The sequence below is a fragment of the Ctenopharyngodon idella genome, chromosome 3 (genome assembly GCF_019924925.1).
Source record: "Ctenopharyngodon idella isolate HZGC_01 chromosome 3, HZGC01, whole genome shotgun sequence".
Taxonomy (NCBI): Eukaryota; Metazoa; Chordata; class Actinopteri; order Cypriniformes; family Xenocyprididae; genus Ctenopharyngodon; species Ctenopharyngodon idella.
Window position 1 is genome coordinate 19,970,291 of NC_067222.1, and position 20,732 is coordinate 19,991,022.

At 39.9% G+C, this 20,732-nt stretch overlaps 4 protein-coding genes and 1 long non-coding RNA gene across 8 annotated transcripts in view; 2 read left to right on the forward strand and 3 right to left on the reverse strand.

The window, feature by feature from the left end:
* The window catches only part of tmem104 (transmembrane protein 104), a 56,152-nt gene extending 52,502 nt beyond the window's left edge, over positions 1–3,650 (forward strand). For both annotated transcript variants that reach the window (XM_051888758.1, XM_051888757.1), the window contains exon 10: positions 392–3,650. In XM_051888758.1, the coding sequence (XP_051744718.1) occupies positions 392–1,155 (764 nt within the window). In that variant the 3' untranslated portion in view covers positions 1,156–3,650. The remainder of the gene's footprint in view (positions 1–391) is intronic.
* A 116-nt stretch (positions 3,651–3,766) lies between these two features.
* LOC127509785 (uncharacterized) lies at positions 3,767–9,091 on the forward strand. Of its 3 annotated transcripts, XM_051888761.1 has the most exons (7): positions 3,767–7,054; positions 7,178–7,588; positions 7,673–7,756; positions 7,844–7,966; positions 8,093–8,473; positions 8,558–8,644; positions 8,729–8,847. In XM_051888761.1, exons 1-5 carry the CDS (start codon positions 6,981–6,983, stop codon positions 8,400–8,402), a joined length of 1,002 nt encoding a protein of 333 aa, XP_051744721.1. In that variant the 5' UTR covers positions 3,767–6,980; the 3' UTR covers positions 8,403–8,473; positions 8,558–8,644; positions 8,729–8,847. The 3 variants fall into 3 exon arrangements, with proteins under 3 accessions (XP_051744721.1, XP_051744723.1, XP_051744722.1); XM_051888763.1 differs by lacking the exons at positions 8,558–8,644; positions 8,729–8,847 and adding an exon at positions 8,975–9,091; XM_051888762.1 differs by lacking the exons at positions 8,558–8,644; positions 8,729–8,847 and adding an exon at positions 8,936–9,075.
* LOC127507341 (zonadhesin-like) lies at positions 8,512–9,666 on the reverse strand. The gene is made up of 2 exons (XM_051884383.1): positions 8,663–9,666; positions 8,512–8,516 (listed from the first exon to the last, which is right to left on the reverse strand). The coding sequence occupies exons 1-2, from the start codon at positions 9,633–9,635 to the stop codon at positions 8,512–8,514; spliced, it is 978 nt and encodes a 325-aa protein (XP_051740343.1). The 5' UTR covers positions 9,636–9,666.
* A 2,578-nt stretch (positions 9,667–12,244) lies between these two features.
* On the reverse strand, positions 12,245–14,021 carry LOC127509786 (uncharacterized). Its single transcript, XR_007929365.1, has 3 exons — positions 12,855–14,021; positions 12,686–12,763; positions 12,245–12,526 (listed from the first exon to the last, which is right to left on the reverse strand). It is a non-coding gene; the product is annotated as an uncharacterized LOC127509786 (long non-coding RNA).
* Positions 14,022–14,343: 322 nt separating this feature from the next.
* Positions 14,344–18,120, reverse strand: LOC127507351 (uncharacterized). The gene is made up of 3 exons (XM_051884394.1): positions 18,114–18,120; positions 15,158–16,153; positions 14,344–15,067 (listed from the first exon to the last, which is right to left on the reverse strand). The coding sequence occupies exons 1-3, from the start codon at positions 18,118–18,120 to the stop codon at positions 14,367–14,369; spliced, it is 1,704 nt and encodes a 567-aa protein (XP_051740354.1). The 3' UTR covers positions 14,344–14,366.
* Between the last annotated feature and the right edge of the window lie 2,612 nt (positions 18,121–20,732).

A 20,732-nucleotide genomic window follows, 5' to 3' on the forward strand; every position in this document is an offset into this window, starting at 1 on the left:
ACAAAACTAGAGGCATTGAAAGCTGAACAAAACTGTACAGTTCATGCTGAAACAGATCTACAAAAATCCAATTTAACTGGATTTCAAGCCACATCCCCATGAGACTTGGATTGATTTAGTAAAAATCTAATTTCATGCTTCTTTTTTTTTTTTGGGCCATTGAGGCTACAAAAAAACTAAGTGGATTTGAGTCAGATATGCCTAAAAACTGGCTTTAGGCGGCCAGTGTTAACAAATAATCATCTCAACTTGGCAAACTTGTGTATGAGATGAATGTACAACACTAGATCTACATTTGTTTCTGTATATTGTATTGTATTGTATTGTATTGTATTGTATTATTTTACATGAATTTTAATTCCATTTTTTTCTTGGTGTCTCTTCCTTTCAGCATTCACCATGATGATCATCCTGGCATTGATTCGTATTGGCAAGGGGCACAGTGAGGGCCACCCATCTGTGGCACAGATCTCGGGTGTGCCCAACCTCTTCGGGGTCTGTGTCTACTCATTCATGTGCCAGCACTCGCTGCCCTCACTCGTGACGCCTATCTCCAACAAGCAGCGCATGAGCGCCCTGGTCATGGCCGACTACATCCTCATCCTGTGCTTCTACGGCCTGCTGTCCATCACAGCCATATTCTGCTTCGACAGCTCTCTGCTGCGTGACATGTACACTTTAAATTTCACAGATAACTGCGACGTTTTGGGCATTCCAGTGTTGCGCTACTTCTTGGGCCTCTTTCCCGTCTTCACCATTAGCACCAACTTTCCTATAATAGCCGTCACACTACGCAACAACTGGAAAACTCTCTTCCATCGGGATGGCGGCACGTACCCTTGGGTGGTGGACCGTATTATCTTCCCCCTCATTACTATAGTGCCGCCCATTATCGTGGCCTTCTGCACTCACGATCTGGAGTCGCTTGTGGGTATTACTGGAGCATATGCCGGAACGGGCATTCAGTATATCATCCCGGCCTTTCTGGTATATTTCAGTCGCCGTCATTTAGAGCCCGTGTTGGGAAGGGATGCTGTAAATAAGCACCGGTCACCTTTCCGTCATGCTTTCTGGGTTTGGTTTGTGATATTGTGGGCAACGTTCTGTTTAATGTTTGTAACGGCTAATATTGTCCTTACAGAAACCAAGAACTGAGTATAAAAGCAGATTTGTTTTGTCAAGCCGCATTTTTGTTTTAATTTTTGAAAGGTGTTTGATTGGTTCTATGTTAAAAGAATGGCATTAGCTGAAATTTAATTCAGTCTAATTTAATTCAGGGTCTAAAAGGGACCAAAAGAAGTTTTGGCATTACTTCAGTAGGACTAACGTAAGACTTTTCTCTCACGAATCCACAGTCCTTTAATGTTCTGTAAGGCAGGATACAACAAAACCATTTTTTAAAAATACATTCAAAACGTTAATTCAGTTGTTTGATTTAAGTCGTTTTTTTTTTTTGTTTTTTTTTTTCGTCAGGTGAATCTCATGAAAAAATGCCTGGGTCATGTTTCACCCCAAAAGCAAAGCAATTAAATAATAATAATAAAAATATACATTTTGTTTTGACTAAGGAAGAAAAAGCTTTGAATATGTTGTTGTTTACATGACAATTAAGCACATTTGCCCCAGATTCTGTTCTGAATAATGATTCTTATTATTACAATATACTGAAAAATATAGTAAAACTACTAAAATACTATAATACACTGATTATAGATTGTATTTTTTAAATTAAGTAATAAATTATTTTCCTAAATTATAGCCAAAAAGATGTACTACACTGATGTATAAATACTTCACAATTTAAATATATAATTTTTTCCCCAAATATAATATTATATTATATTATATTATATTATATTATATTATATTATATTATGAATTGTGATGTATTTATACAGTTTTTTTTTTTTTTTTCATTACAGTAATGAGAACTTGAGGGGAAATTGTGTTTATTGTCTTCTTAAATCGAAGTGTTCTTAAGAAATAGCCTTTCATTTTGTTTAAACAAAATATAATTCCTTATTTAAATCTTTTTGATATTGGGGTGAAATGTGGCATTGTTTTTGACCGATTTCATTCTTAGAAACAATGAGCTGATGTTTCTTTATTATTTTGGACTCACCAAAAACATTCATAATATTCATCAAGTCAAAGACAAGCAGACTGACAATAATCGTTCCTTGTTTTCGTCTTCCAAGATTGTTAGCGTTTCACAGCTGGCATTTCCAGCGTTCGTAACGGGCGGCTGGCACCTCGCCGTGTCTCCTGTGCTGACTGATGGCGACACGAGCGCAATGGTTGTCTGAATAATGTGCCCAGACCTGGAGTTCAATCTCAGTTCATCAGCAGATTGATAGAGGCATTGAAAGCTTCCATATGTTCTCCATGTACTGACGTCTTACGGAAGCTCACGGGTTTTCAAACGGGCCCTTAGGGGTGCAGGAAGGGAAGATAAACCTGATATTAAATTGACACATCTGCCTCATGATCTACAGAGACAAATATTTATCATTATCAATATGGAGCACCTCATCATGCCTGAGAGATCACACTCACGCAGTTATTAATGTCACTTTAGTTCTGACGAAGTTGTCTTGAATTTGGCTTGAATTGAAATCCAAATGAACGGCAGCTGATTCCCACCCTGCTTTGCATTTTGCACATTTTGGTACTTTTTTACCAAGATTGTTCACCCAAAATTTTTTATTCTCTCATCATTTAATCACCCTCATGTCATTCCAAACTGTTTGACTGTCTTTCTTCTGCAAAACACAAAAGAAGTTAAATTGAAGAATGTTTTGGCTCTTTTTGCTCTTATAATAAACGTTAGTGGGGTTCAAACAACAGTGTTCATCATTTGTGTGCAAAAAAAAAGGTCATTCTGGTTTGGAACAACATGAGGGTCAGTAAGTGACGACAGGTTTTTAATGTTATCTGAACTGTTCCTTTAATGTCTTCTATGTGTGTGTATTTTTGCTTTGTCCATCTCATGTCTGCCTCAGGTTTTGGATGGCAACATGAATCTGACTCATTAGTTTGACACATTTCTCTTTGTGTTGTTTGCCAGCGGTTGATTTGTTTGATCATCTGTGACGTGTTTGATACTGTAAACTGATTGCTGCTCTCTGTGAGAGCGCTGTCTGCTGATCTAAGAGAACCGTATCAGAACCTGCGCTTGACTTTACACTGTTTGTGCTGTGGGTTTGTGTTCAAACTGCTGTTGATTTAAAGGGAAATATGTCTTTAAGATCTTGTTTGTGAGCAGAAACTTTCTGTTAAGGACTAAAGTACATGCATTTGCATTCTAGTCTCCCTAAAGCACAAAAGCAAGTCATTTCACATGGGTGAAATGTTGATATATAGTTACCAAATGCTTGTGTGAGATGTCCATGTCTGTTTTTTTTTTTTTTTTTTTTTTTTTTTTTGTTGTTGTTGTTGTTTTTAATGGAAACAAACGTGCCTTCTTTCCAGGGTTCTTCCTACTTTCACCTAAATAACTATTTCTCTCTCTCTTTATGTCTCAAATGTCTTTTTCTTGATTGTTTGTTCTGTGCAGCCCGTCACTTGCATGTAAGTTACTTCATATACTTGACAATCACGTCCACCGATGTCTCGTTAAAATAAAAATGGAAGCCCTTTTTGATCTTTGAGATTGACTCATGCATTTTGTTGTTTTATTCTTTTTTATATATATATATATATATATATATATATAAAAATATTCTACTGTTTGTTGTGTCACAAAAATCATAAAGAAAAGTATTTAATAAATTCAGAAGTTCTCAAAGCGTATGTAAAGGATTGTTTGGCATAAAAACAAACCTTTTCTTTTTCACATTGGCCTTTTCATTTTAATATTGCATTGCTTCAAGATGGTAATGACAGCTAATTATGTCAAATAATTTGTTGCATTTTTCATTTAAGTACAATTCTTTATGATTGAAAATGAAAATTGAATCATTAATTTTTTTTTTAATTTTGACATACTTTGTGGACACATTTGACTGATTTATAATATGCAAAAAATACCTTCCATAACTCTCATACTCTCTAATATATATATATATATATATTTATATTATTTATTATATATTTATATAGTGGCACGTGAAAGTCGGTGAACCCCTTGCAGAATCTGTGAAAATGTGAATAATTTTAACAAAATAAGAGAGATATACAAAATGCATGTAATTTTTTTATTTAGCACTGTCCTGAGAAAGATATTTTACATAAAAGATGTTTACATATAATCCACATGACAAAAAAAAAAAAAATAGCTGAATTTTTTTAAATAACCCCGTTCAAAAGTTTGGGAACCCTTGGTTCTTGATACTGTGTGTGGTTACCTGGATGATCTACGACTGTTTTTTTGTTTTGTGATGGTTGTTCATGAGTCCCTCACCTATACCTCGACAGTACGCTTATTGTATTTTTTTTTTTTTTTTACTGTATTCGATCATTTGTAAGTGTGAACTCGTGAAAACAACTGCCACAGGTAATCAGACATTATTTCTTTATTTATTTATTAAATATTAAATTTTGGTGTTTTATCGTATTCAAATCTATAAATCAAAATATGTATTGCATTTATGAAGAAAAGGTTCAGCACCCAAGACTCTTATCACTATTGGCTCAGTGGTGTTCAGTGTCTTTGGGTGGATTGATGAGGCATATTGGCAGCAACGGCCATTAGGATTGTTTGTGATTTGGTTTAAATTGAAAATTGCTACACGAATGCTTCCAAACTAAAACTAAACTAGCTCCTAAATCTGAAACGTTAGGAGTAATCAAGAGGACTAATTAGTTGAAATGTAATATGTAAAATGGCAATGCATTTCTGTATTTAATTTTCCATACCATATGTGCAATATTTGGAGCAAAATGAATATTCAAATTCAATAATTTAATTTACATTTGCTATTTCCTACACTAGTTTTAACATATACTTTAAACATATATTTTAACGCTTTATAAGTTGCAAAATTAAAATGTATTACAGAAATGATATATGTTTAACATGTTCGTCTTTATTGCAATCAATAAAACTGTTTTTTGGCAAATTAGGTAAGTGTGATAACTGCATTAAAAATATAAATTAAAAAAGCAACCATTGATGATGATTTTGTGTCGATGTACAGTGAGTACAGAATGACAGCTAACAGTTCACTGGAAATGCCCAAGCTGGCTTAACAAAAACCAGGAAGTAACTGTGCTTATGGTCAATTGAGCATCAATTAAACACCAGAGCCTACCTGAGTATTGTTGCTGACCATGACCATCCCTTTATGACCACATTGTACCATCTTCTGATGGCTACTTCCAACAGGATAAAGCACCGTGTCACAAAGCTCAAATAATCTCAAACTGGTTTCTTGAACATGACAATGAATTCACTTTGCTCCAAACATTGCACATATGGGTATGGAAAATGTAAATTTAAATACAGAAATGAAAATTGCTACACGAATGCTTCCATTGTTTTAGCGTTAAAGGGCTTTGTGAAATACTCTTAGAGCAAAAATTTAGGAGTCCTAAAATTAGGACTGACACACCCATTATTTTCAAGAGTTTGCCTAAATTGACAAGTTATGAGCTACTTTTAGCCTTGAATCTTAAGGGCCCGTAACAGTCTTTTCAACCACACAGTATTATTTCTATTTGTGAAGCACCAACTCAATCTGAATGTTCGCTCATACTTGTCAAAGATTTACTAGACAGACAAATCGCTGTTATTTCAGAATAAGATCACATGGGTGGTTGAATCGAGATCCCAATTTTTTTTTTTTTTATAATTAATTGTGCAGCTTTACAATAGAGTGTGTGTGTGTTAATGGAAATGCAGTCTCTTTTCAGGCTAGACAAACAGTTTACATTAAATCAGAAAATATCCTGGATCATTTCAGATCCATTTTCACATATTTAAAGTAGCAAGTTCTGATCCAATTTTCAGCCATAATCTGTTCTTTCTAGTTAATTAACCTGAAGTGGTCTGCTCTGATGATCAGTTTGTTGATGCATTATTATTATTTTTTTTTTTTTTACACTATACTTTTCCAGCCATGTCTTGAACACACACAAAAAAATAAAAAAAAAAAAAAAAATAAAAAAAAGGATCAATCACAATGCAACTTCTAAAAAAAACAAAAAAAACAAAGAGAACAACACTATTTTATTTGGCATTGTGGCATTCAAAGATTTTCTATAATCAATGTCAGATTTGATTACCAACACACGAGTGGTTTGATCTTTCAAAATCACTTGGGTGAACAGGGAGTACTGGATTTTGCAGATAGTCTTGAACCACAAGGAGATTTGGTTTCTTCAAGCAGGAGTGCACCATGTACCTTAGAGATAAGGGAATTGGATTCTTCCAGTAGTAAAGCACTCCTAGAGGGGAAAGAACCAGATAACTTGGAGGATCTAAAATTGACTTTTCCAGAGAGAACAGAACTTGAGGTTTTGGAGAAGAGAGAACTGGATTCAAAATACAATCTAGGATTCTCAGAGGGTAAAAGGGATTTCCTACTTGAACTGAACTCCTCAGAGGGCCTTGATCTAAAAGCAGGCTTCCCAGAGGGTTTCTCAGGTTTAAAGTTGGATTTCACAGATGACCACTTCTCAGGTTCAAGATAGGATTTCTCAGGAGAAGCACTAGGTTTCTCATGTTTTAAGCTCGGCTTCTTAGAGAGGATGGAAGAGTTGCATTCCATTAGGCCAGAGGGTTTATGTTTACAACTGAAGTTCACTAAACGTCTTGGAAGAGACATAGACTTCTCAGAGAGAAAGAAAGAACTGGCATTCACAGAAGTGTTGCGTTTATCAAGAACACTGGATTTCACTGTGGCAATAGACTTGGGTATATCCAATTTAGGAGTCAGTTTCTTAGAGGTTAGATAACTAGATTTGTTAGATGGGAGGGAAGAACTGGGTTTCATAGCAGCACTGGGTTTTTCAGGTTTAGGGCTGGGCTTCTGAGAAGGATGAGAGCTAGACTTCTCAGATGGAGAGGAACTGGGTTTCTCAGGCTTAGAACTGGGTTCCATGGGAGCACTAGGTTTCTCAGGTTTAGAACTGGGTTTCTCAGGATGAGAGCTAGACTTCTCTGATGGAAAAGAACTGGGTTTCATGGGAGCACTAGGTTTCTCAGGTTTAGAACTGGGTTCCATGGGAGCACTAGGTTTCTCAGGTTTAGAACTGGGTTTCTCAGGATGAGAGCTAGACTTCTCAGATGGAGAGGAACCAGGTTCCATGGCAGCACTAGGTTTCTCAGGTTTAGAACTGGGTTTCTCAGGATAAGAGCTAGACTTCCCAGATGGAGAGGAACCAGGTTCCATGGCAGCACTAGGTTTCTCAGGTTTAGAACTGGGTTCCATGGGAGCACTAGGTTTCTCAGGTTTAGAACTGGGTTCCATGGGAGCACTAGGTTTTTCAGGTTTAGAACTGGGTTTCTCAGAAGGGTGGGAGCTAGATTTCTCAGATGGAGAGGAACCGGGTTCCATGGCAGCACTAGGTTTCTCAGGTCTAGAACTGGGTTCCATGAGAGCACTAGGTTTCTCAGGTTTAGAACTTGGTTCCATGGGAGCACTAGGTTTCTCAGGTTTAGAACTGGGTTTCTCAGGATGAGAGCTAGACTTCTCTGATGGAAAGGAACTGGGTTCCATGGGAGCACTAGGTTTCTCAGGTTTAGAACTGGGTTTCTCAGGATGAGAGCTAGACTTCACAGATGGAAAGGAACTGGGTTCCACGGGAGCACTAGGTTTCTCAGGTTTAGAACTGGGTTTCTCAGAAGGGTGGGAGCTAGATTTCTCAGATGGAGAGGAACCGGGTTCAATGGGAGCACTAGGTTTCTCAGGTTTAGAACTGGGTTTCTCAGGATGAGAGCTAGACTTCTCAGATGGAGAGGAACTGGGTTCCATGGGAGCACTAGGTTTCTCAGGTTTAGAACTGGGTTCCATGGGAGCACTAGGTTTCTCAGGTTTAGAACTGGGTTTCTCAGAAGGGTGGGAGCTAGATTTCTCAGATGGAGAGGAACCGGGTTCCATGGCAGCACTAGGTTTCTCAGGTCCAGAACTGGGTTCCATGGGAGCACTAGGTTTCTCGGGTTTAGAACTGGGTTTCTCAGGATGAGAGCTAGACTTCACAGATGGAAAGGAACTGGGTTCCATGGGAGCACTAGGTTTCTCAGGTTTAGAACTGGGTTTCTCAGGATGAGAGCTAGACTTCCCAGATGGAAAGGAACTGGGTTCCATGGGAGCACTAGGTTTCTCAGGTTTAGAACTGGGTTCCATGGGAGCACTAGGTTTCTCAGGTTTAGAACTGGGTTTCTCAGAAGGGTGGGAGCTAGATTTCTCAGATGGAGAGGAACCGGGTTCCATGGGAGCACTAGGTTTCTCAGGTTTTGAACTGGGTTTCTCAGAAGGGTGGGAGCTAGATTTCTCAGATGGAGAGGAACCGGGTTCCATGGGAGCACTAGGTTTCTCAGGTTTAGAACTGGGTTTCTCAGGATGAGAGCTAGACTTCCCAGATGGAAAGGAACTGGGTTCCACGGGAGCACTAGGTTTCTCAGGTTTAGAACTGGGTTTCTCAGAAGGGTGGGAGCTAGATTTCTCAGATGGAGAGGAACCGGGTTCCATGGGAGCACTAGGTTTCTCAGGTTTAGAACTGGGTTTCTCAGGATGGGAGCTAGACTTCTCAGATGGAGAGGAACCGGGTTCCATGGGAGCACTAGGTTTCTCAGGTTTAGAACTGGGTTTCTCAGGATGAGAGCTAGACTTCTCAGATGGAGAGGAACTGGGTTCCATGGGAGCACTAGGTTTCTCAGGTTTAGAACTGGGTTCCATGGGAGCACTAGGTTTCTCAGGTTTAGAACTGGGTTTCTCAGGATGAGAGCTAGACTTCTCAGATGGAGAGGAACTGGGTTCCATGGGAGCACTAGGTTTCTCAGGTTTAGAACTGGGTTCCATGGGAGCACTAGGTTTCTCAGGTTTAGAACTGGGTTTCTCAGAAGGGTGGGAGCTAGATTTCTCAGATGGAGAGGAACCGGGTTCCATGGGAGCACTAGGTTTCTCAGGTTTAGAACTGGGTTTCTCAGGATGGGAGCTAGACTTCTCAGATGGAGAGGAACTGGGTTCCATGGGAGCACTAGGTTTCTCAGGTTTAGAACTGGGTTTCTCAGGATGGGAGCTAGACTTCTCAGATGGAGAGGAACTGGGTTCCATGGGAGCACTAGGTTTCTCAGGTTTAGAACTGGGTTTCTCAGGATGAGAGCTAGACTTCTCAGATGGAGAGGAACTGGGTTCCATGGGAGCACTAGGTTTCTCAGGTTTAGAACTGGGTTCCATGGGAGCACTAGGTTTCTCAGGTTTAGAACTGGGTTTCTCAGGATGAGAGCTAGACTTCTCAGATGGAGAGGAACTGGGTTCCATGGGAGCACTAGGTTTCTCAGGTTTAGAACTGGGTTCCATGAGAGCACTAGGTTTCTCAGGTTTAGAACTGGGTTTCTCAGGATGAGAGCTAGACTTCCCAGATGGAGAGGAACTGGGTTCCATGGGAGCACTAGGTTTCTCAGGTTTAGAACTGGGTTTCTCAGAAGGGTGAGAGCTAGATTTCTCAGATGGAGGGGAACTAGGTTCCATGGGAGCACTAGGTTTCTCAGGTTTAGAACTGGGTTTCTCAGAAGGGTGAGAGCTAGATTTCTCAGATGGAGAGGACCTAGGTTCCATGGGAGCACTAGGTTTCTCAGGTTTAGAACTGGGTTCCATGGGAGCACTAGGTTTCTCAGGTTTAGAACTGGGTTTCTCAGAAGGGTGAGAGCTAGATTTCTCAGATGGAGAGGAACTAGGTTCCATGGGAGCACTAGGTTTCTCAGGTTTAGAACTAGGTTCCATGGGAGCACTAGGTTTCTCAGGTTTAGAACTGGATTCCATGGGAGCACTAGGTTTCTCAGGTTTAGAACTGGATTCCATGGGAGCACTAGGTTTCTCAGGTTTAGAACTGGGTTTCTCAGAAGGGTGAGAGCTAGATTTCTCAGATGGAGAGGAACTAGGTTCCATGGGAGCACTAGGTTTCTCAGGTTTAGAACTGGGTTCCATGGGAGCACTAGGTTTCTCAGGTTTAGAACTGGATTCCATGGGAGCACTAGGTTTCTCAGGTTTAGAACTGGGTTTCTCAGAAGGGTGAGAGCTAGATTTCTCAGATGGAGGGGAACTAGGTTCCATGGGAGCACTAGGTTTCTCAGGTTTAGAACTGGGTTTCTCAGGATGGGAGCTAGACTTCTCAGATGGAAAGGAACTGGGTTCCATGGGAGCACTAGGTTTCTCAGGTTTAGAACTGGATTCCATGGGAGCACTAGGTTTCTCAGGTTTAGAACTGGGTTTCTCAGGATGAGAGCTAGACTTCCCAGATGGAAAGTAACTGGGTTCCATGGGAGCACTAGGTTTCTCAGGTTTAGAACTGGGTTTCTCAGGATGAGAGCTAGACTTCTCAGATGGAGAGGAACTGGGTTCCATGGGAGCACTAGGTTTCTCAGGTTTAGAACTGGGTTCCATGAGAGCACTAGGTTTCTCAGGTTTAGAACTGGGTTTCTCAGGATGGGAGCTAGACTTCTCAGATGGAAAGGAACTGGGTTCCATGGGAGCACTAGGTTTCTCAGGTTTAGAACTGGGTTTCTCAGAAGGGTGAGAGCTAGATTTCTCAGATGGAGAGGAACTAGGTTCCATGGGAGCACTAGGTTTCTCAGGTTTAGAACTGGGTTCCATGGGAGCACTAGGTTTCTCAGGTTTAGAACTGGATTCCATGGGAGCACTAGGTTTCTCAGGTTTAGAACTGGGTTTCTCAGAAGGGTGAGAGCTAGATTTCTCAGATGGAGGGGAACTAGGTTCCATGGGAGCACTAGGTTTCTCAGGTTTAGAACTGGGTTTCTCAGGATGGGAGCTAGACTTCTCAGATGGAAAGGAACTGGGTTCCATGGGAGCACTAGGTTTCTCAGGTTTAGAACTGGATTCCATGGGAGCACTAGTTTTCTCAGGTTTAGAACTGGGTTTCTCAGGATGAGGGCTAGACTTCTCAGATGGAAAGGAACTGGGTTCCATGGGAGCACTAGGTTTCTCAGGTTTAGAACTGGGTTTCTCAGAAGGGTGAGAGCTAGATTTCTCAGATGGAGAGGAACTAGGTTCCATGGGAGCACTAGGTTTCTCAGGTTTAGAACTGGGTTCCATGGGAGCACTAGGTTTCTCAGGTTTAGAACTGGATTCCATGGGAGCACTAGGTTTCTCAGGTTTAGAACTGGGTTTCTCAGAAGGGTGAGAGCTAGATTTCTCAGATGGAGGGGAACTAGGTTCCATGGGAGCACTAGGTTTCTCAGGTTTAGAACTGGGTTTCTCAGGATGGGAGCTAGACTTCTCAGATGGAAAGGAACTGGGTTCCATGGGAGCACTAGGTTTCTCAGGTTTAGAACTGGATTCCATGGGAGCACTAGTTTTCTCAGGTTTAGAACTGGGTTTCTCAGGATGAGGGCTAGACTTCCCAGATGGAAAGTAACTGGGTTCCATGGGAGCACTAGGTTTCTCAGGTTTAGAACTGGGTTTCTCAGGATGAGAGCTAGACTTCCCAGATGGAGAGGAACTGGGTTCCATGGGAGCACTAGGTTTCTCAGGTTTAGAACTGGGTTCCATGAGAGCACTAGGTTTCTCAGGTTTAGAACTGGGTTTCTCAGGATGGGAGCTAGACTTCTCAGATGGAAAGGAACTGGGTTCCATGGGAGCACTAGGTTTCTCAGGTTTAGAACTGGGTTCCATGGGAGCACTAGGTTTCTCAGGTTTAGAACTGGATTCCATGGGAGCACTAGGTTTCTCAGGTTTAGAACTGGATTCCATGGGAGCACTAGGTTTCTCAGGTTTAGAACTGGGTTCCATGGGAGCACTAGGTTTCTCAGGTTTAGAACTGGGTTCCATGGGAGCACTAGGTTTCTCAGGTTTAGAGCTGGGTTCCATGGGAGCACTAGGTTTCTCAAGCTTAATGCTGGACTTGTCAAAAGGAAGAGTGCTAGACTTCACTGTGTGGAGGAAGGAACTGGGTTCCATGGGAGCACTAGGTTTCTCAGGAATAGAACTGGGCTTTGAGATGAAAACATTTGATTTTACTGGGAGAAGGGAAATTGAGGTCTCCAGTTTAGAACTTGGTTTTTCAGAAGAATGAGAGATCAACTTCTCAGACGGAGAGAAACTGGGTTCCATGGGAGCACTAGGTTTCTCAGGTTTAAAACTGGGTTCCATAGGAACACTAGGTTTCTCAGGTTTAGAACTGGTCTTTGAGAAGTAAATGCTTGATTTCTCAGGGAAAGGAGAACTTGACTTAGAACTGGATAGAGGACTTAACTTCTCAGATTGAAGGGAAAAACTGGGTTCCACAAAAACATTTAAATTCTCAGGTTTAAAAGTAGACTCCTCAGATGACCTAAAATTTGGTTTCTCCATTTTAGAATTAGACTTCTCAAAATGGTCTTTGTTGTCATCATGTTCAGGCTGTCCTAAAGAGAGCATTTAAATAAACTTAAATTATACAGGTGGCAACATGACATTGTGGAAGTAGAGCGTCTTCAATTTCAATACAACAGGGTAGTTAAAACCATTATTATGTAAGTGCATACGTCTTTATGCCAATTAAGATAAATCATTTACAACCAAACCTTTGTTTTCTTGCAGTACATGCCCAGCATCGCTCCAGTCAGACATGTGCAAGTCACGTTCAATTGGGGAACAGAACACTAGAGAGAAAAAAAAAAAAAACAAGGTTAACCAGAAAAACTAATTTTAATATCCATATGTTCAAATTTTATGTTAAACATATTAAATTACCTTCACTATATGGATGATATAGATACAACAAAATAATAAGTAAATAAACCATTTTGACCACAGGTTCAACCATTCAGTTTGCCAATCTAACCAGGCATTTTAAAGATGAGCATTGGCACAGATTTGCATCACCTGGGCTTCCCATTAACAAACAATTGTGATTGTTTACAATCATTAACATCACCAGTTTAAACTTATGCATTGATGGATTTTTGTTCACTCTGTTTACCACTTGATTTTCAGTTTAGAAATACAGTTTTGACAGACATACAGGATTAAAAGGAATCTGAATAAGTGTTAAGTTTTAAGTGTATGCTTTTTTCAGACAGGTGTTACTGCTCAAAAGTGTCCTTTCTGTTTTGAACAATTCCTTCATACTATTTTGAGGTGTTATTGATATGTATGTAATTTTATATGTTGTTTTTGTCATTTGTCATTGTATTTTGGAAGTTATACTGAAGCAACTTGGTTTGCGCAAAATTACATTTTTGTTAGTGTACTTTGGTATTTTGTTGTCACAGTGAAGTAGTTTTTAATGGACCTTGAACTGGTGTGCGGATTTCTCCTTTTTTTTTTTTTTTCATGTTTCATAAACATGCACCCAAAAATATTTCTCATATATAAAGTGGAGCAGAACATTTTCATATTTTTTTTTTTGCCAATGTAACATAAATATACTGTACATTCTTAAATGTACTACATTTGACATGACAGTGTTGTTCTTTGAGTAACAAAAACTCTGAATATTTAATAGAAAGCCTGGATGCTCATTGAATTAAAGTTTCCGCTGGTTTTACATATTAGAATCTGTGGAGATGTAAATCATCCAGGTGTTGTTTGACTACTGTTTAATGAATATGTATTAAAATATAGTAGGGCCACTAATATATTTGGACCACTTTGCTTTTTCTGTCCTCTTTATACTGGGTATTATATATCTCTGTGTTAATAGGTCTTCATTCAGTGGCGATCAATGAATCATAAGAGATAAACGTTGAAATTTTAGTTTTATGGGATATAACATCAGCTTGTATGCTGATTAATTAATTAATTAATTATTGATCTCATTAATTAGCAGATTTTCTGCAATAATGAGTTAACAAGTCATCCAGGTGGAACAAATTATTATCTACTTAAAAACCTGGTGGGTTTGAAACTTTAGCTTTCATGGTTAGGTTGGCTTTCTTAGTGGCTTAGTTTGTGTTATATAATGGGCTTGATTAAACTTATTGTTTTGGTGGTTCTTTATCCCCAATTGGTATGGCATGGTGAGTTTACTTTTTTTATTTACTTACAGTAAATTTACATATTTGTATCTTTTAATGTCTGTGTTTCTCAGTATTCGGCTCCTCAGTTGAAGAGGGATCCTTAGATTTCTCCTGGAGTGATTTTGAGAGGGATGGAAAAAAAGGTTTGTAGATCTCCGTTTCTTAGACATACTCTTTTATGATGTTGTTGTTATCAGCGAGACTTCTCTATCTCTCTGCAGGCAATCAGGTCAATGTATCCAGTTCAAACTCTCTCCACCTGCATGGCAACTTCAGCCAGGATGCCACTGAGGGGTTGAGTTCTTTGAATGCCACCTTCACCCAGGATGCTGCTGAGGGGTCTGGTTCTTTCAACGCCACATTCAGCCTGGACGATGAAGTGGGGTCCGGTCCTGTCAACGCCACCTTCAGCCAGGATTCCACTGAGGGGTCCGGCCCTGTCAACGCCACCGTCAGCCAGGATGCTACTGAGGGGTCTGGTCCTATGAATGCCACTTTCAGCCAGGGTGTCGCTGAGGGGTCCAGATCTGTGAATGCCACCTTTAGCCAAGACACTGCTGAGGGGTCCGGTTCTGTCAACGCTACTTTCAGCCAGGATTCTGCTGAGGGGTCCGGTTCTGTGAACTCCACCTTGAGCCAGGATGACGCTGAGGGGTCCAGATCTGTGAATGCCACCTTTAGCCAAGACGCTGCTGAGGGGTCCGGTTCTTTGAATGCCACATTCAGCCAGGATTCTGCTGAGGGGTCCGGTTCTGTGAATGCCACATTCAGCCAGGACGCCGCTGAGGGGTCCGGTTCTGTGAACGCCACCTTGAGCCAGGATGATGCTGAGGGGTCCGGTTCTGTGAATGCCACATTCAGCCAGGATGATGCTGAGGGGTCCGGTTCTGTGAACGCCACTTTCAGCCAGGATTCTGCTGAGGGGTCCGGTTCTGTGAACTCCACCTTGAGCCAGGATGATGCTGAGGGGTCTGGTTCTGTGAATGCCACTTTCAGCCAGGATTCTGCTGAGGGGTCCGGTTCTGTGAACTCCACCTTGAGCCAGGATGATGCTGAGGGGTCCGGTTCTGTGAATGCCACATTCAGCCAGGATGATGCTGAGGGGTCCGGTTCTGTGAACGCCACTTTCAGCCAGGATTCTGCTGAGGGGTCCGGTTCTGTGAACTCCACCTTGAGCCAGGATGATGCTGAGGGGTCTGGTTCTGTGAACGCCACATTCAGCCAGGATGATGCTGAGGGGTCCGGTTCTGTGAATGCCACATTCAGCCAGGATGATGCTGAGGGGTCCGGTTCTGTGAACGCCACTTTCAGCCAGGATTCTGCTGAGGGGTCCGGTTCTGTGAACTCCACCTTGAGCCAGGATGATGCTGAGGGGTCTGGTTCTGTGAACGCCACATTCAGCCAGGATGATGCTGAGGGGTCCGGTTCTGTGAACGCCACCTTGAGCCAGGATGATGCTGAGGGGTCTGGTTCTGTGAACGCCACTTTCAGCCAGGATTCTGCTGAGGGGTCCGGTTCTGTGAACTCCACCTTGAGCCAGGATGATGCTGAGGGGTCTGGTTCTGTGAATGCCACTTTCAGCCAGGATTCTGCTGAGGGGTCCGGTTCTGTGAACTCCACCTTGAGCCAGGATGATGCTGAGGGGTCCAGTTCTGTGAATGCCACATTCAGCCAGGATGATGCTGAGGGGTCTGGTTCTGTGAATGCCACATTCAGCCAGGATGATGCTGAGGGGTCCGGTTCTGTGAACTCCACCTTGAGCCAGGATGATGCTGAGGGGTCTGGTTCTGTGAACGCCACTTTCAGCCAGGATGATGCTGAGGGGTCCGGTTCTGTGAATGCCACCTTTAGCCAAGGCGCTGCTGAGGGGTCCGGTTCTGTGAATGCCACATTCAGCCAGGATGATGCTGAGGGGTCTGGTTCTGTCAACGCCACTTTCAGCCAGGATGATGCTGAGGGGTCCGGTTCTGGGAATGCCACCTTCAGCCAGGATGCCACAGAAGAGTCCAGTTCTATTTTTGCCCCTATCCACTTAACAAGTCAAGATTCTTTGTAACAAAATAAAATTGTCCTTTTGAATGGGTTGCTTGGTTTGTTAACTCCATCTTGCTTTTAGGTTTGCTAAAAGATTTTACAGCCACTTGGGTTAGTTTAATGATTAAGATGTGGATAACATGAGGCCTGTCTTTTGAGGTGAGGCTTTGCCCAACAAATCACTGAACTTCACAGCTCAAACATTTCTTCCCAGTTTAATTTTTTTTGGGGGGACTATGATGTGGAAAGTGACTGCAATATTTTGCAGATATTGCAATATTTCAAGAGAAGTGAGTTGTCCTCTTTATTTGGTTTTCACCAGTTGATGTGGAATAATACACTGTGTTGGGTCTTCAGTCAGTGGAGGTCAATGAATCAAGAGATACTTTAGTTCTATGGGATATAACATCAGCTTGTGTGCTGAGTGATTAATTAATGATCTCATTAATTAGCAGATATGCCCCAATAATGAGTTAACAAGTCATCCAGGTGGTACAAATGGTTTTGTTTGGCTTTAAAAGACCTGGGGCCGTATGTATAAAGCCGCTCAGAGTAAAATCTTAAGTGTGTCAAAATTCTAACAATGACATAATTTCACTCTTATTCCTAGACTTAAGAATAAGTATGATTCATAAAGGTTCTTAAGTGTCAAGACTAGGTCTTCGCTTCTAAATTATTTAGGAAAGCTGTAGAGGTCTCCTAACCTAGTTAGGAGTACCAAGATGGCAGCAAAGAAGAGGAGACACACGCTTTCCAATGAAGATATGATGACATGGAGTTGATAAAATGATATTAACTTGATAATTCTTTTTGTAACTGACCTAATAAGAAATAATTTTAAAGTAATAACTTTAAATAAATGTAATAAATTTACTTATTTTTACTTAATAATTAATACGTTTAATGCATTTTAATACATTTAATGACTTTGAATAAACTTTTTATATCTTTAATGTAATAACGCCTCCCACTCTACAAATCAATGCTCTGAATAGTAATTACCTTTTTTGGTAACTGTAAAAATGCAGCAAATGACTTGGACTCATCAGTCCACAGTAAGCAGGCTCTTAAATAGTACTATTGCTGAACTTACCACACTAAACATAGTGGCCAAAATTGATGTGCAAAGTTTTTTTTTTTTAATGACCCTACAATTCAAAACCATCGAAATATGAGAAAATATTTTTATTTTTATGTTTATATTATTTAAATATTTTAAAATATGAGGGGAGAGTAAAACACTAAACTAAGCAAAGGTATTTATCTGACAAAATTTTTGGCAAAGAAAAAGGAAAACTACAGCTACAGGTTTCAGAAAAGCTCAGAAAAAAGCACAAAATGGCTACAACATAATCAGTTTTTAATATTTAACTGGTTCTCTTGTTTTTGCATGTGTTCATAATTTCTTTGTATGACAGCATGGGCAAAAATAATTTGAAATTTCATTTCATTATCACACATGAAACAATTGACTCCAAGCACAGCTACACGAAATGCTTACATCTTTTAACACATTTTTAAAAATATTTGAATTAAGGTTGACAATGTCAATTTTCATATGGCTGGACATCACATTTGGCCACTACTCTATGGCAGTTCATTGACTTTCCAACTGACCATCAAACCATGAGGCAAAACTTTATGTTGATTGTGGGCTTCCCTGGAGTTGTTGGAGCCATTGATGGAACTCATGACACATCATTGCTCCAATTGTAAATGAGGAGACATATATCAAGAGAAAAAGATTCCACACCATCAATACTAACTTGTGATAATTTTACACAATACAAACCTATTTTTAAAAATAAATTTAAACATTAAAACATTTCAGTGTCTTAAATGATTTTATTTTTATTTTTATAATAACAACATTAAATTATTAGTGTTGTGCTGCTGTGACTTCACCCTTGCAGACTCGCTATTGGCTGATTCAGAGGTTGAGGGCGGCCATTTTGACTTGACATCGTTGTGGTCCTTAGTTCACAACACTTAAGTCAGCACTTAAGAATCAGTCTTATACTTTACTAAAAGTTGCTTTTAGCTTCTTTATAAAAGTCTCCTACTCTTAGAAAAGTCTTACTTTTTACTAAGAATTTTTTGACACTTAAGTCCAAACTTAAGACTGTTCTTAAGAGCATTTCTGAGAAGTTTTATACATACGGGCCCAGGGGCCGTATTCACAAAACATTTTATCTTACCACTAAGAGTTCTCCTAAATGGCAATAAAAGTTCTTAGCTAAGAGTTTTCTCTTAAAACCTATTCACAAAGCTGTTGAGACAAACTTTTATTAAGGAATAAACAGAAGTCTTAAGCTAAGAGAAAGAGTGGGGTTGACCTCGTTGCTATGGATGATGTCAACACGCTTACTAACTATGCACACAGTGATTGGCTGATAGGGGAGGGGTCTCTATCAGTGATTTATGCTGCATTCACATGCTATCTGAAATTTGATAATTCCTACTTCTGAAGACGTGATTATGAACTTATCACATTCAAGTTGGAATTCAAAATGGGAGGGCGTTCATATGTGATTTTTACCTAGGAAACTCGTATTTATGATAATTCCGAGAGCACGTGAAGGCAGCATTAATCATAGAAATATTGTAGAATGAGGTATTATGTTGCCATAAAGATTTTAAAATAAAAATGTCATATTTAAATAAAGATTTTAAAATAAAAATGCTGTCGTATTCAAATAAAGATTTTAAATTGTAAGCTAAGTGTCACTAATTAAACAAGTATCAGCTTGAGAGGAGGCATATATATACACAGCCAACTCATCTAGTTACCTCAGTCCTCTGCAGATTTCTGCATCCCTCCACCACCCCAACTCACTCTCGGCTGTTCCCAGGATACAGGGGAGTACTCTGGGTTTGAGCTAAATTCCGAGCTTGAAGCCTTCGATCCTCCCGGACAGCACACCAAATACGCTTATTTTAATCTTTTACTCTATTTGATCATTTGTAAGTGTGAACTCAAGAAAACAACTGCCACATGTAATCGGACATTATTTTTACATTTTTTTATTTTCAAATGTTTAATTTTGGCATTTTTGTTTTTTTTTTATTATGAAAGGACAGTGAGTATAAGGAAGCAAAGTGGGAGAGAGAAAGGGGGACGGGATCGGGAAATGTCCATGAGCCGGAACCCGAGCTGCCGACAAGGCTATGAACGCAGAAGATGGGGCATTATTTTCAACTTGACCTGTTCTATTCTCCATCATCCAATGCATTTTGCCTGTACATAAATAAATCTTTATGTTATGTCATTGCAGATTAAAATAAATCAAAATATTTATTGCATTTATGAAGAAAAGTTTCAGCACCCAAGGCTCTATCGCCTATTGCCTCAATGGTGTACAGTGTCTTTGATCGGAGTGCCGGCAAAAACCATTTTAGGATTGTTTGTGATTTGGTCTTAGTGACTTAGGAGTCCTCTCTATACTCCTAACTTTTCACAGATTTAGGAGCTAGTTTTAGTGCTAAAATGCTTTGTGAAATACTCTTAGAGCAAAAATTTAGGAGTCCTAAATTTACGACTGTCAAGCCCATTATTTTTAAGAGTTTCTCCTAAATCAGCAAGTTAGGAGCTACTTTTAGCCTTAAGATGTTTTGTGAATACGGCCCCTGGCTTTTAACACAATCGATGCGTTTTAGAATCCGGCTTTTGCCGAGCTCGCGTTTATTAAATTAGGGGACTGATGACTTTTCCAACCCTGCTATTCTAGTTTTTCAATTTTTAAAACCTCCAGAATGTTTTAAAATGTTATTGTTACTTTGATGATGAATTTTAATCCCAGCATGCCTGTGACATCCTGTCTTTTTATGTCTGTACTGGGCTGTGGTGTTGTAAATTAAAAGATCCCTCTTATTTTACTTTAATTTACACCACAATCTCAGAGCCGCTTGATTGGATGAAATGTAGCATTTTTATGAATTTAGTCGCTTTGTGTAGTACATGCTGAGTATACTATCATGTATTTTTTTTTTTTTTAAATAAACTTCTTATTCTGCATCTGTTTTTTATTGAATGTCTTATATTTGCCCATTAAAAATGACATGAAGGTCTTGACCAGAATTCCAGATGCTTAACTTTCCATCCATCAATCTCATAGATGGACGTCTTCCGTCGGGTCAGTCGTGAACGTATAGCCTCACCTGCATTCATTTATGTCCTAAGCTCTGATCTATTGACTGAATAAAGAAGGATATTGATCCACACCTGCTGCACAAACTAGACTTAATAGAGTTCAGCATGGGACGAGAACATCAACTATAGCCAATCTGTGTTTTAGAACGAAAGTACAGGGAAGAATTTGCATACAGGAATCTTAAGTGTTGAATGACTTCTTAATGTAAGCATCATTTGCTTATACATCATATTTTATATTTTTTCAAGGTTAAACTACATAGAATATTATAGATAATATTTTTGACTTGTGAATATCTAGTGAAAAATATGGAAGTTTTGTGTTTCATAAGGACAAAGGTTCATAAGGACATTAGCTCACCAGATAGTGTTGTAAACCAGCCGTTTTTTTAATGCAGACCATCTCACTGTCTATTGATCAACTGT